We start from the raw sequence: 13,593 nt of genomic DNA on the forward strand, positions 1-13,593 counted from the left end.
GTTTACTGAGTTTTGTTTTGTTTTGTAAAGAAATATATGAAATGCCAAAATAAAGAAAAGGTCAAATTCATTTTTCTGGTTCACATCTTCAACCTTCTTCTTCCTCCTCCTCCTCCTCCTCCTCCTGTTCCTCTCCTCCCCATCCTTTCCATGCAAACCTAAACACTAACAAAGTGCTCAGCCTGTTGGAAAGAAAGTTTGGGTACTATCCATACAGGTAAGAAGTAATCATGATGACAAGGCGGAGAGAAAAAGAACAGCCGCGAGTTGGAGTCCCATTGGCTTCTGCCTGTCCTGACCAGCAAAAGCAGAAAGCAAAGCCTCAAACCAGTTCTCCGACAGGGCTCGACGCCTCTGCAGCACCCCCGTGTAATTACACACTTGAGTGACTGGACTCTGAAGAAAATTGAAGGCCTGAGCTCCGAACAGCTGCCATTTTCTCTCTCCATCACACCAGCATGATTACTTGAGAAATGAACAGCCCCGGCTCAAAGCTACTCCAGAATTCTCAGAGGAAATATGGCTCCGTGTTCCAATAATGAGATTCTTAAGGCAAGCGTTACTTACAATCACTCCGCAAAAGGAGCGAGCCGAGCCCCTATATCTTACAAATTAGAATTTAAGAAACCTAGCGACAGTCTTGGACGATCATTACTCTTCTGCTGCTCCAAGGATTCTGGGCTTTGGTCTATTTTTAGTGCAGAAAACTGTTAAGTCCTTAAAAAGGTAATCATAATAAAATGAAAACTCACCATAATTATCTTCCTAAAAAGGCAAATTCCGCCCCATGTTAGGGTCAAACTGACAGATTCTTCCACTCCCTCATCATTACCCTTTTCTGCCAGAAAGTCTTGGCTTTATCCAAATGAGAATTAGCAAACTTAGTATTAAATTAAAAAAAAAAAAAAAAATCTAACTAGTCGGAGATTTCTTCCCTCTTTTGACTGAGGGAAAAAAAAAAAATCAGTCATGTTGCCATAGATAATATCACTTCTTTGTCAAAATCTGTCACTTGGAGAAACTGAAATATTACATAGTGCTGATACTTTTTTTCTTGTGGTTTCCCCACCATCTAGCCATTCTAGGGTAGTAAAGGTAATAAACTCTTTCTGCAATTAGATATTTTAAAAAGTATCTAATCTCTCAAAAGCGTTATATATACCCTAAGAGTTAACCAGCTAGCAGGTAACCGAATGAGTGGCTCTGTCGTTAACGAGAGATGTGAGGTAGACAGCTTCCCTTCATTCTGAACTATGAAACAAAGACTAGCGGTGCAGATTTATAGCTTTTTTCCCCTCCAAGAAGGAATGATGGAATTAAGGTACCACAAATGCCAATTCCACAAGGAGGCAAGAAAGGAAATTCTAGAAGCCAAAGGTACTCTAGTCCTCCCAAAAAGAAATACATGCAGGAGCAAGGCAATTATTCATGGTGTGGGGGACTCTTAAGAAAAGCCCTATCATTCTCTGATTCTTAGAATTAACTCAACCAGAAAAATCTAAGAATGAAGGACTGACAAATCATCTTTAAAAAACAAAAATTCCACGCACTAGTCAAATATACATGAGTCCCATTCACATCTCCTAGCGTCACCTCTCATTCCCATTTTCTACGAACTCTCATTATTACTAGTGAGAGGGACAAAAGTATGTATCTACCACCAAACCAATAATTGGAGCTTATGTTTCTATGTAAATAAAACAGAAAGGGACCAAAGATGCAGAATACATTTAAATGGCTTTCTTTGGTGGGGGAGGGGCAGAGCTAGATTCCAAATGGTTGTTTTTTGCTTTTAAGTTTTGGACATGAGAGCCATTGCCGATACTCATGGAACGAACGAGAGTTCCAATGAAAAAATATACCGGCTTGGTAAGACTAGATTTAAAGGCTACTGTCATGAGTGACACCAGGAATGAAGAAGCACAGGGCATCTCTAAGTATAGTCAGGAGATTTCAGTTCCTGTGCATGATTATATGCATAAAACAGCCAGAACGACTCTTTCCTGACTGGAGCAGGTTCCTTCAGGTCAAGGACAAAGGAAGATGTGAGAAACTGTTAGTCCACAACCCAAGCCCCACTGAGCCCACAATTATAAAAGACAAGAGCTTTTCCTCTGACCACAGCCATTGGAAGGAAAGACACTTTTTTCGTATTATTAATCATCCTTACAAGTTCTGAAAAATTGTACTTACAATAAGCATTGTGACCAGAAGATTCTTCTTGGTGACTTGAGCGTGAGAGAAGATATAGTTCAGTACAGTGTTCATGTCACTCTTATTCTCCTCCCGAAGGGCGAACACACACTTGTCATAGTGACCTGCAAGCAGGAAAAAGAACTGGTCCTCACCCATCTATGAATGTTCACATTTACATGCTATTTTTTAATGTCTATAATTCACCTGATAAGCTGTGAGAAGAAATATCCTAAAATTTTTCTTGGAGGAATTTGGACAGAATTAGCAGTGTCATTTAGCCAAAGGAAGAGTGGACTAGGAGTTAGGCAATCTGGTATAAGACCTGAGCTGGTGTGGCTCAATAGATTGAGTTCCCTGCCTGCGAACCAGAAGGTTGCTGGTTTGATTCCCAGTCGGGGCACATGCCTGGGTTGCAGGTCAGGTCCCCAGTTGGGGTATGTGAGATGCAATTGATCGATGTTTCTCTCCCTCCCTTCCCCTCTCTCTAAAAATTAATTATATTTTTTAAAAAGACCTGAGCTCAAAGCCTAGTTCTGTTGCCAATTTACTATGCACTCCTGGGCAAATCGTTTTACCTATCTGAGCCTCATTTTCATTAAAAAAAAAAATTGAGAGGTGGAGGAGGGTTTACCAAGAGACTAAGGGGTCAGGGATAACTCCCCCCCAATTCCCACCCTTACTCTAAACTCTTTCATTTAGCTTCCTGGAATTATTTCCTGAGACGACAGGGTTCTGCTGCTAAAAAGAAACGTTAATACCCAATGGTCCTTACAGTCTACTCCAACTTAAGATTCTGGTTCCCTGTTTGAGACTCACTGAAAATGTTTCACCCTAACTAGAAGGAAGTTTTAGCTAAAAATTAAACCACGCAAACTTATCAATCTCCACAAGAAGGATGGTTGCTATCTCTGGAATCAACACTTCTCCCTTGTAAGTCCACAAAACAGCTAAGCAACGCCTCGGAATCCCAAATCCAAACTGAGGCATAGATCAAGGCAGACATGCATTAAGCCAAAAGGTCTGCAGGGAGAGCACAGTTATGTATATGTTCACTGGCCTTTCCTAAGGCCCCCAGGGGCAGGTTAGTGCTGGCCAGGAAAGCTATGTTTGGCAACAGAAGCATAAGCTTCAGATATACTGCAATGGTATCTACCATGGGATATAAGTGATAGTCACTCTTTTAGGAAACAGCTTACTTCAGAATTAAATTTCCAAGTAAAGGAGAATCACTGTTTCAGTAGTCTCAAGGGTCAGAATTTTATGAAATAATAAAAATAATAAATAATTTTCGCCTCAGTTCAAATTCCTTGTTAAGCTACAAACCAAAACAGTGGCATTCAAACTGCATTACCATGGATTCCTAGTCTATTAACTACACTCAATCAGGGCAACTGTGCTTTTAACTGTTTTAAATATTAAAGACTGACATAAGATTTGTTTTTGTAAAATGAAACTAAATATATTTGAAAAACAGTGGACTATAATATCTAAAAAGCTACCAATTTTATAGAAGACCCATTTAGAACAAAATGGAGGCTGTTTAAAAAGTGGATGTTCTATACAAATTTCTGCTTCTTCTAACCACAACTTAGCTTTGAAGTGACAACATAAATATATCTTGGTATTAGGAATTACTAGGACCAGGGGAAATGCAAAGAATATTTACCCAGGGGAGAGGCCGCAGAGACATTAGGCTGAAAGAAAGCAATGATATCAAGTGTTTTCTTTTTAAAAACGTTTTATTGTGTAATATCCATAGAGAGAAATAAATAAAATGAACATCCATGTAACTATCATCTATCTTAAGTAGAACATTTTTTGGTACCTTTTAAAAATTCTATGTGCTATTCCTCTTCAGAAACAACTACTAAGCTGAATTTTATGTTAATCATTCTTTGGCTTTTTAAAATATTTATCATAAAAGTTTCATCTTTCCTGTTTTTCAACTTGGTTACAATGGTATCATTGTGAATGGATACTACCCTTAACATTACATTTCTAAGATTCATTCTTTTGTTCACAGGTGTGCCTTGGCTCATCCGTTTTCACTGCTGTATAGTAATGCATTATACAAATACACTGTACGAGAATTCCATGATCTGTTCTACTCATGTGTATTTACACTGTTTCCTGTCTTCCTTCCTATTATGAACAATGCTGCCACAAAGAGTCCTACATATGTCTCCTAATAAACACATGTAAGAGTTTCTCTAGAGTACATTACCTAAGAGTGAAACCGCTAGGTTGAAGAGTATATAGAAGTTCAATTCTTCTATTAAGCATTGACAAACCACTTTCTAAAGTGGTTTGCTCTTTGGAAATTTGCATTTCCACTTCCAGAAGCAGTGGAAGAAGATGCTATGCCTTTTTAATTCTTGCCAATCTCATTGTGGTTTTGGCTCACATTGCTTTAATTAATAATGAGATTGAACATCTTTTCAGAAGTTTGTTTTTCCCTTTCTGTGGATTACCTCTTTATATCTTCTCAGTCTGATTTTTATTAGGTTGTTTTTTACTTACTGATTCATAGCATTTCTCTATAGATTGTAGATACTGAACCTTTCTTAGGTATATGTTTTGTAAATATCTTCTCCCATTGTGTGGCTTGTATTTTCAGTCTTTTTATGGTATCTTTTCATAAACAGAAGTTCTTAAGTGGGGTCAAATTAATTAACCTTTACCTTTATAGTTTGCATTTGCTGTGTCTTGTATGAAATAATCTTCCTTACCCTGAGGTCATATGGATATTCCCCTAAAAATTTTATAGTTTTTGCCTCTGTAGTACATGTTTAAGTCTTTAATTCATCTGGAATTGACTTTTGTGTGTATATGGTGTAAGAATGGGATCCAGTTTCTTTTGGTTCTACAAATGAATGCTTGCTCTGTTATAAAGTGAGTCTTCATATATGTCTGGATCTATTTCTGTGCTATTATATTCCATTGGTCTATTAATGTTCTGACACTAATATTATCACCTCTTCATTAATATGGCTGTCTATTTTCTTGATATTTGACTGGACAAAAATCCCTCCACCTTATATTTCTCAGCTACTTGATTACTATCAGACTTTTCTTCCATGAAAATTTTAGAATTAGCTTGACAAATTTCATAAAAATACCCTACTAGGATTTTTATTACAATGTTAATAAATCTGCAAATGAATTCAGGGAGAATTAATATTTTACAAGTATATATTCCAATCTAAGACCATGATTATTTATTTAGATTGTATTTATTATTGTTAACTAGTTAAAATTTTCTCCAAAAGAGGCTTGTACATTTTTTATTAGATTTATTCCTTAGTATTTAATATTTTGGGTTGCAATTTTACATGGTACATTTTTCTGAATTGCTTTTATAAACAACTGTTCTACTATAAAGAAATACAGTGAATTTTGTATATTGACTTTTGTATGTAGCAACCTTGTTAAACTTAAGATAATTCTAATAATAAATTAGGATTCTTTGAGACTTTCCAGGTAGATATCATGAAATATCTAATAGTGGCAGATTTATTTCCTTACTCCTTTTCAGTCCTCATAACTTTAATTCTTTTTTTTTGTCTTACTGCACTGGCTGGGACATCCAGGACGATGCTGAATATCACTATTGACAGCAGGTACCCTGATATTGTTCCTAATCTTAAAGAGAATACTTTTAACATTTTACCATTATGTATCCTATAAATTTTTGATGGGGAACCTTTACATGATTAAAGAAGTTCCATTCCATTCTTCATTTGCCAAGAGTTTTCATGAATGAATATTAAATTTTGTCAAATGCTTTCTTCCCCAAATCTAGAGAGGATGACCATGTTTTTTCCTCTTTTAGTTATTATGTGATATATTATAATAATCGATCTTTCCAATACTACTCAAGCTTACGTTAATGGGATAAAGCCAACTTGGTTATGATGTATTACTTTATATACTGCTGAATTCAGTGTGCTACTATTTTCATGAGGATTTTTGCTGGTTATGAGTGGCAGAACCATTCTTTAAAAGATGCAAAAGAGAAAAAGCTAAAAGATGTTAGGTAGTATTTCAAATTAGATGGTGTTTCACTGCCATCTTGTGGCTGAAAGCATATCAGCAGTATACAGCTTTAAAATCTTAGCCAGGATGTTTCACATTTAGAGATTTGATACATCCTTTAGTGAAGCTCTTCAGAGAAAGCCAGGGATAAATTCCACTTAAATGATAACACTGAAAAGTGGTGGAAAATCTGAGCCTTTTTCAGATCCCTGTGGTTCATTCCATGGATTAGCTGCTGACAGGCAAGCTCTTCAGATAGGGTTTCTCAGTTTCTGCCTGGTCATGATTCAACCAACTCTCTATGCAAGGTCAAGGTGGTATCAACAGGGAATGCTAATCTCCACCAGAAAAACTATCTCAGCCCTTTCCCAGAAGCACATGGATTCACAAGCTTATCAAGCTGTGCTTTGCTGTTATTCTTTCTTTAGCAGCAGTGGGATACAGAGGGTTAATTTTTAAGGCAGTGGTGAAAGGAGGAAGAGTTTGGTGATGGTGAGTGTCAGCAACAGGAGGAACTGGCTCAGCTGTTGCCAGTCCTACAGGGAAACTCTCTCAGACAGGGTCCTCGGGGAGAGGCTTACCGTTCTGGAACTGCGTCTCCACGCGCAGGTACTGCCGCAGCAGGTCCATGACCACGGCCTTCATGTGGCCTCGGATGCCACTTCGGTACCTAGGCAGATAGAAGAGTCTCCACTGAAAAGCCTGACAGGCTGACACTATTAAATAACAGACTATTAAATAATAAACCCAGTGCCCAGATTTACTTTCTAGACTTCTCACTGAATTGCTTTCCCTCTGAGTATATGGCAGGACAGGGGCCAGCCTATAATCAACTAACCAAATTAATTCAAATCCCAAGCCTTAAAGAAATCTGGCTATCGACAAGATTTTTTTTATAAGGAAAAAAAAAAAAAAAGATGACCAAAAACAAAACCAAGAACCACTTGATAGCCCTACCTAACAATAAGATACTTGTTCAGTTCCCACTGCTAAGTAGAAATGATTACCACGCCCATGAAATGGCTGAGAGCTGAAAAATTTATGAGTATTTCCCTTGGTCCAATAGTTGGATCCCTAAGCTAAGAAGAAGAAATGTTACCTTGGATCCTGTGCCATAAGAAAAATTAGGGGCTTCATTAAAATTGCAAGGAAAAATAAAATAAAATTTCTGTGCCTTAATAATTGACAGAAAGATGTAGAAGAGGAAGAAGTCATCACAAATATTGAGTAAAAGTTAGTTCACAATTCTAAGATACTTATTTAGAAGATAAAAGTGTCTTCTAATTTAGCTAAGTCAAACCTGAAGTAAATCTCTTTGTGACTACTTAGAAGAAAGGAAGGGAGGAGGATGGATAGGTCTGGGAATCCGGAGTGACATGGAACTACCTCTGTACCAGCTGGACAATGCTCTGAGTGTTCATGAAGAAGACTTCTCGTTCAGATTTCCGGTTCAATGTAGCCGCATGGCTATCTAGGATGTTGGCAATCTAAAGCATAAGAAAGAGAAAAACTGAAGCCCAGCTCACCAAAGGGAACCAAAGCATTAACCTGTATAACATCACCACTAGGAATCTTCTTAATTATGACATATAATTTCTATCTCTTATATGCTGGGAGCAGCTGGAAGTTACTGGGCATAGTTTAGGGGCTTATATTAAATAAGCAAGCAACTTTTATTTCTTTTCACTCTTTCCCAGAGGCACTAATGAATGCATCACAAAAACTACCAGAGGCCCTACAAGCGAGATATGTTGAAGGTCCAAACTTGACTTCCCACTTGCCTGGCTTTATTCCCTATGTATAAATTTGCTTTTATAGGCAAAGTGAAAGCATGCTGCTGAGGTGGTAAAGAAGTCTTTGGTGATAAACCTATGAATATGCCTGTACTTTAGATTCACAAAAATACCTCTGATGAGGGTATAGTCCCAGGAACAAACCTGTATGGTGTACATGGCCAATATCCTTTTCTTTTTTTATTTTTTTATTTTTTTTTATTTTGGTTTTTCAATTACAGTTGTCCCCTTTTCCCCTAATTTCTCTCCCCCACCCAACCCACCCCCTCTCCCGCAATCATATCCCTCCCCGTTGTCCATGTCCATGAGTCCAATATCCTTTTCTTATAACCACAGATACTGTACATTTCACACACAGTACTGTAATTACTGGGCTTGTATGCTGAGGCAGTTTTTTGAAGGCAACAATGCTTAAAACTATAACAACACAACATCCAAATAGTAAAGAGGAGCCAAACAGGAAAGAATCCTACAACATGAACTCCAGAATGGGTAGCCATTAGAAAACGACAGTGCCATTCTATCAATACCTGCTGGCTGGGGAACTGACAGAGCACGGACGTGATGTTGCTGGCGTACTGAGCCATCTCCTTCTTGATAGACTTCTCCACGTTGGGGGGGATGCGGCCAGAGACACTGGTCATGATATCTTGCAATTCTAGGAGAGGTAAGGAGGGATCTCTCAGGGTCTTCATCAACCGCTCTACCCAGTCTTTTACCTAAGAAGGAGGAAATAATAAAATAGGATCCAGATAAAATTAACACAATCCCCAAAATAAAATTATATATCTGAATTCACTATCATTTATCAACTTACTTTCAAATTGCAATAAAAGCATCTAACACTGCCCCTGTTCTCTGGTTTAATTCCCAATTAAATATGAAGTCAATGACATGGATAAGAAGCAAGAATTTAAAGACTTCAAATCCTACAACTAAAGGGTAAAGAGGTCCATCTAAAAAAAATCCTTATGCGACTTTTAAACTATCTTGGAGAACAGGTACCTTACCTTATTTGTATATCCCTTCCCCAAGAAAAATGATTCATACCCTGCTGCTAAAGAAAGGATCTGGAAGGCAGTATCCATTCATCACGTTGACCAGATTATCCAGGACATAGTGGAACACTCGATGGAGCTTCTCGCCTCTGAGCGCTGTGCTCTGGATCTGTGGCAGACTACCGGTGTGAAGCTCAGCCTGTCAACCCCGATGAGAAATCAAGTCATCCACTACCTTCTATGCAGGGTACAAACATACCACTGCAACTTAGCATCACCATTCAAAAATCAAGACACCCCTTCACCATTTGCAGCTATAAGGAAAGAAGTCAATGGAGGATGCCTCAAAAAAAAAGTAAATAAATAAAAAAAATCAAAGAATCTTATTATCATAGTAAATCCTGCAGACTCTAGTTTCATAATACATAAGGCATAAGATCAAGGGGAAAAAGCTTCAGAAAAACCAGCAAACCCAGCAATGAAATCACCTGCTCCTCCAAATCACCCCTATCATGTAATTAGCTCTTGGAAAGCAATATAAAAGTACCCTCCTCCTTACCTGCTGGACCTTACTGGGGTTATCCAACTGCATTTTGGCTATTACACAGCCAGGGTCAAGAGCTGCTCCAGGCCGCTTGACGTAATGAATACAGCCAGACTCTGTGGCTGTTAAGGTCATTACCATCTTCATCACCTATAATGAAAAATAAATAAAATTAGAATTTGACCTCTTTTTATACAGATGAATGATTTAAAGAGGTCGTTTTTTCCTCAACATCTAAGTTGGACTGTTATCTTATTCAACCCAGAAAAATGGAAATCTGTCAAAATCTCCCAGACACTACCAAGGGAGGCAATTAGAAAATTCCACAGGACCTCGCTTCAGGGATTCATGACAGCTACTGACATTTCCTGTTTTTAATGTTTAAATCCATTTTGTGATGCTTTGTGTTTTTACTCGCTTTGTTCTCAGAAGTGAAGCCTGGGCATAACCTCAGATCTAAATGTTCCCGCTGTCTACATAAGACACCCAGGCTACACCTTCAGAGTCATTCTTTACTCTTCTTTCTCCCTGACCCACCAATCGTGAAGCCCAGCCAAATACATCCTCTAAACCTCTCTCAAAAATCTCCTCGAGAGCTGTTCCATTTAGGTCCTCATCATTTCTGGCCTAGAGTACCTCAAAAACCTCCTAACAGACTTCCCTAGCTGCTAGGCACCTCCTACAAGGACACTAATAGCAATCAGAGAGGCCAAATCTTGTCATACCACTTTTCCACGTAAAGTCTGTCCACGGCAGTCTAAGCTTCTTAGTAGGTTTTACAAGATCCTTCATGATCTCAAATTCTGTTTACTATTTAGCATCTTTGCTTGCCATTTCCCGTTAAACCTTAGTCCATTCCCAAGCAGCACCAATTTGTACTTGCGGTTTCTTAAATATACCATATCTCTTGCTTCTGTGCCTTTGTGACATGGCTGTTCCTTTACCTTTAAATGTTCTTCCCTGCTCTTCTTCACCTGGTCAATTATCATCTATCTTTCAAAACTAAGATCAAAGTCCCCCCTCTCAGGAAGTCTTCCCTCACTAAGCACTCACATGCACACTGACTTGGGTTAGGTGGTCCTCTGCACTCTGTGTCTGCTCTATCAGAATTCAGAATTCATTACTTGTCTATTTTGGGGCCCCCTTCTTCCTAGCATATTTTTCGTGTATAATGAGCACTTAGCCCAATAACCTAACACTCAGTAAGTGCTGCCGCCTAGTATCTATTTTTAGAGCTGGAGATTCCTCATCTGTCAAAGAGAAATTGTGAACTTTGTATTTGTTGTCAAAACCTTAAGGTTCCTAACCCTAATTAAATTAACTGATGCTCTTTCCTCTCTATTTTCTATTTACTTTCAGTTACTCTTCAGTCCTGGTCCATCCCAGCCAATCTTGTTCCAATCTTCCCTCCCATGACCCAAAGCCCAGTCACCCCCCTGACCTCAATCTCAGCATAGCACTGGCCAGCAAACACATGGCCTCCATCCTCCACAATGTACTGGATTAACTTCCCAGCAGAAGGTGACCGCATCACCGAAGGGTCATTTTCCTTCTCAAACACACAGGTTTTATTGCCAATCGTGATGCGGTATCTAGGAGAAAAGTGGAACTATGTAAGCCAATAAAGCACCTCAGGTTGTAACAGAGAATTGGTAAAACAGTGTTGATCTTTAAAAAAAAACCCTAAAAACTTTATTCTGTACAAACATACAAACACAGCATATTTATTCCACCTTTGTATACAATGCCAAATAACAAAATTTGCTTCAATAAGGGTCAGACTGAATCAATTATGATACACCCATATAACGGAATACTATACAATCATTAGAAAGAGCAGGCACCTCTATTTTAAAAACACAAAGACGATGATGATAATGTAATAGCTAACATTTCCTGAACCTTACTATGCCCCAGGCAAAGGTCTAAGCACTTTACGTACATTAATTCATTTAACTGTCACAACAACATTGATTGTTAAGGAAAAAAATAAGGTGCAAAACAGCAGCTAACTATTACTTTTATTTGTGAATGCATTTAAAAGAAAAATACAGTAGGTACAAATATGTAACTTACAGATGCATATAAAATTTCAATACATAAGAAACTATTCATAGTGGTTGCTTATAAAGAAAGAGGGGAACTTATTTTTCTATCTACTTACATTGGCGTGGCAGAAAGAGAACGTTTCTCACTGTGAACACTTTTTGCACTCTTGAAATTTTTGTTAAGTGTATGTACTACTTTTTAAAATTAAAACAGAATACCAAAAAGAGCTTGAAAAATCCCGAGAGCTAGTGAGCACTGAGAGGAGAGGCTGATACAATGACCAGCAAAGGGCCCTCCCACAGCCACGCACCTATCCACTTCTTCCTTCATATACGTGGTATAACTGCTGCCATCATAGGACAAGAGCAGTCCTCCATCACTCAGCCGATGCACGTCTACCTCTACACATGAGCCGTTCATGATCACCACATAGGAGTTAGGGGACTGTCGAGTCACCTAGGGAATGGAAACCAGAAGGGACAAGTCAGTATCCCTCCAAGGTGGAATCCCAGAAAAAATTCAGTATCTCAAAAATACACATAAAAAAGATCCGTCAGAGAGAAAGGAAACTCATGGCACCGGGGCTCTTAGCATCAGTGTCTGTGGGCAGGGCTCAGCCCTGCTACAAGCAAACAGGGTGGCCTTAGATGCTGTCCTGGTCTGGTTGTTCTCTGTCTCCTTTATCTCTTGGTTCCATATGGGAGGTTGAAGAACAACTAAAATATTTTCAGAAAACCATCTAATATTGCTTCTGGCTTTTTACACAAATAATGACTGTACTGTAATTTCACTAATACAGCCCTGCAGTAAACCAAACATGCCCCCCTATCTCCTGACCTACAGGGAACAAGCCAACAGAGAGAGACAAAAAATAAGCTATAGGCTTCAGCATACCTTAAGTACATACTTGACTCCCTCATAGATCAGTTCAACATCTACTGTGTTCAGAAGTGTATGAGCAGGAAGGACTTGACCCCTGAAAGAACAACAATTTGAGATACAGTATTCCCTCACTTATTGCGGGTATTATGTTCTAGACCCCCCTCATCCCCGCGATAGGTGAAAATCCACAAAGTAGGAACCTTACATTTATTTTAGTATTTATATATTTTTAAGGCTTTATAAACACTTCCCACACACTTAGAAACCGTTCCCAGTCCCTTAACCTTATAGCAAAAAATCCACGACAAATAATTAAATATAATATTTTTTAAAAGCCCACGATACAGTGAGGTTGCGATAAGCGAACCGCGATATAGAGAGGGACTACTGTACACTTACTTCTAGAAAGTTCTGAAAGTTTGTAAGTTATTGATTATAGCAATTCCTGGCATATCAATACTGGAAACAACCTAAATGACTATCAGTAAGGGACTGATACATAAATTATGAAAAGGCCATATAATGGAATATTAGGCAGCCATTAAAAAAGAAAAAATGAAGCCTCTTATGTACTAATATAAAATACTCTCTAAAATAATGAAAAAAGCAAGTGAAATTGTACAGAACAGTTTCAGTGTATGCTACCATCTGGGTTTAAAAAGAATAGGGGGCGGGAAGAAATAACGATCACATGTATATGTTTATATAAATTTATACTACCTGGAAGGTTACAGAAGAAACTAGTACATGCATTGACTACAGGGAAGGAAACTGGGTGGACAGGGAACAGAGGTAAGGAGACTTTTCTCTGTATATCTTTTGTGCCTTTTGACTTTTGAACCATGTGAATATATTACCTGTTTTTAAAAATAAAAAATAAAACTTAAAAAAAAGAAAAAGGTACCAGCACAACCAACCCTAATCTACTCCTATCAACAGTATTTGAGGTCTTAATGAAAAAGCAGCAGCCCGTGGCAGGGTGGAGAGGGAAGGACATTGCCAGGCAGGGAACATCATCAAGAAAGAATTTGATAATAATAAAGAGTAAGGCAAATTGTGAATAAATGGTGAATCTGGGCAAAGAATACATAGTTGT

At 38.3% G+C, this 13,593-nt stretch overlaps 1 protein-coding gene across 3 annotated transcripts in view; it reads right to left on the reverse strand.

Annotated features, from left to right (window-relative positions):
• ACACA (acetyl-CoA carboxylase alpha) overlaps positions 1 to 13,593 on the reverse strand; it is a 199,167-nt gene that overhangs the window by 136,940 nt on the left and 48,634 nt on the right. For all 3 annotated transcript variants that reach the window (XM_090290711.1, XM_090290710.1, XM_090290712.1), the window contains exons 15-23: positions 12,510 to 12,591; positions 11,926 to 12,071; positions 11,008 to 11,158; positions 9,582 to 9,716; positions 9,075 to 9,221; positions 8,555 to 8,743; positions 7,618 to 7,718; positions 6,813 to 6,901; positions 2,194 to 2,318 (exon numbers count right to left, since the gene is read on the reverse strand). In XM_090290711.1, coding sequence (XP_090146837.1) covers positions 2,194 to 2,318; positions 6,813 to 6,901; positions 7,618 to 7,718; positions 8,555 to 8,743; positions 9,075 to 9,221; positions 9,582 to 9,716; positions 11,008 to 11,158; positions 11,926 to 12,071; positions 12,510 to 12,591 — 1,165 coding nt within the window. The remainder of the gene's footprint in view (positions 1 to 2,193; positions 2,319 to 6,812; positions 6,902 to 7,617; positions 7,719 to 8,554; positions 8,744 to 9,074; positions 9,222 to 9,581; positions 9,717 to 11,007; positions 11,159 to 11,925; positions 12,072 to 12,509; positions 12,592 to 13,593) is intronic.

This window comes from Furipterus horrens, unplaced genomic scaffold (genome assembly GCF_987537825.1).
Source record: "Furipterus horrens unplaced genomic scaffold, mFurHor1.1.pri manual_scaffold_11, whole genome shotgun sequence".
Classification (NCBI taxonomy): Eukaryota; Metazoa; Chordata; class Mammalia; order Chiroptera; family Furipteridae; genus Furipterus; species Furipterus horrens.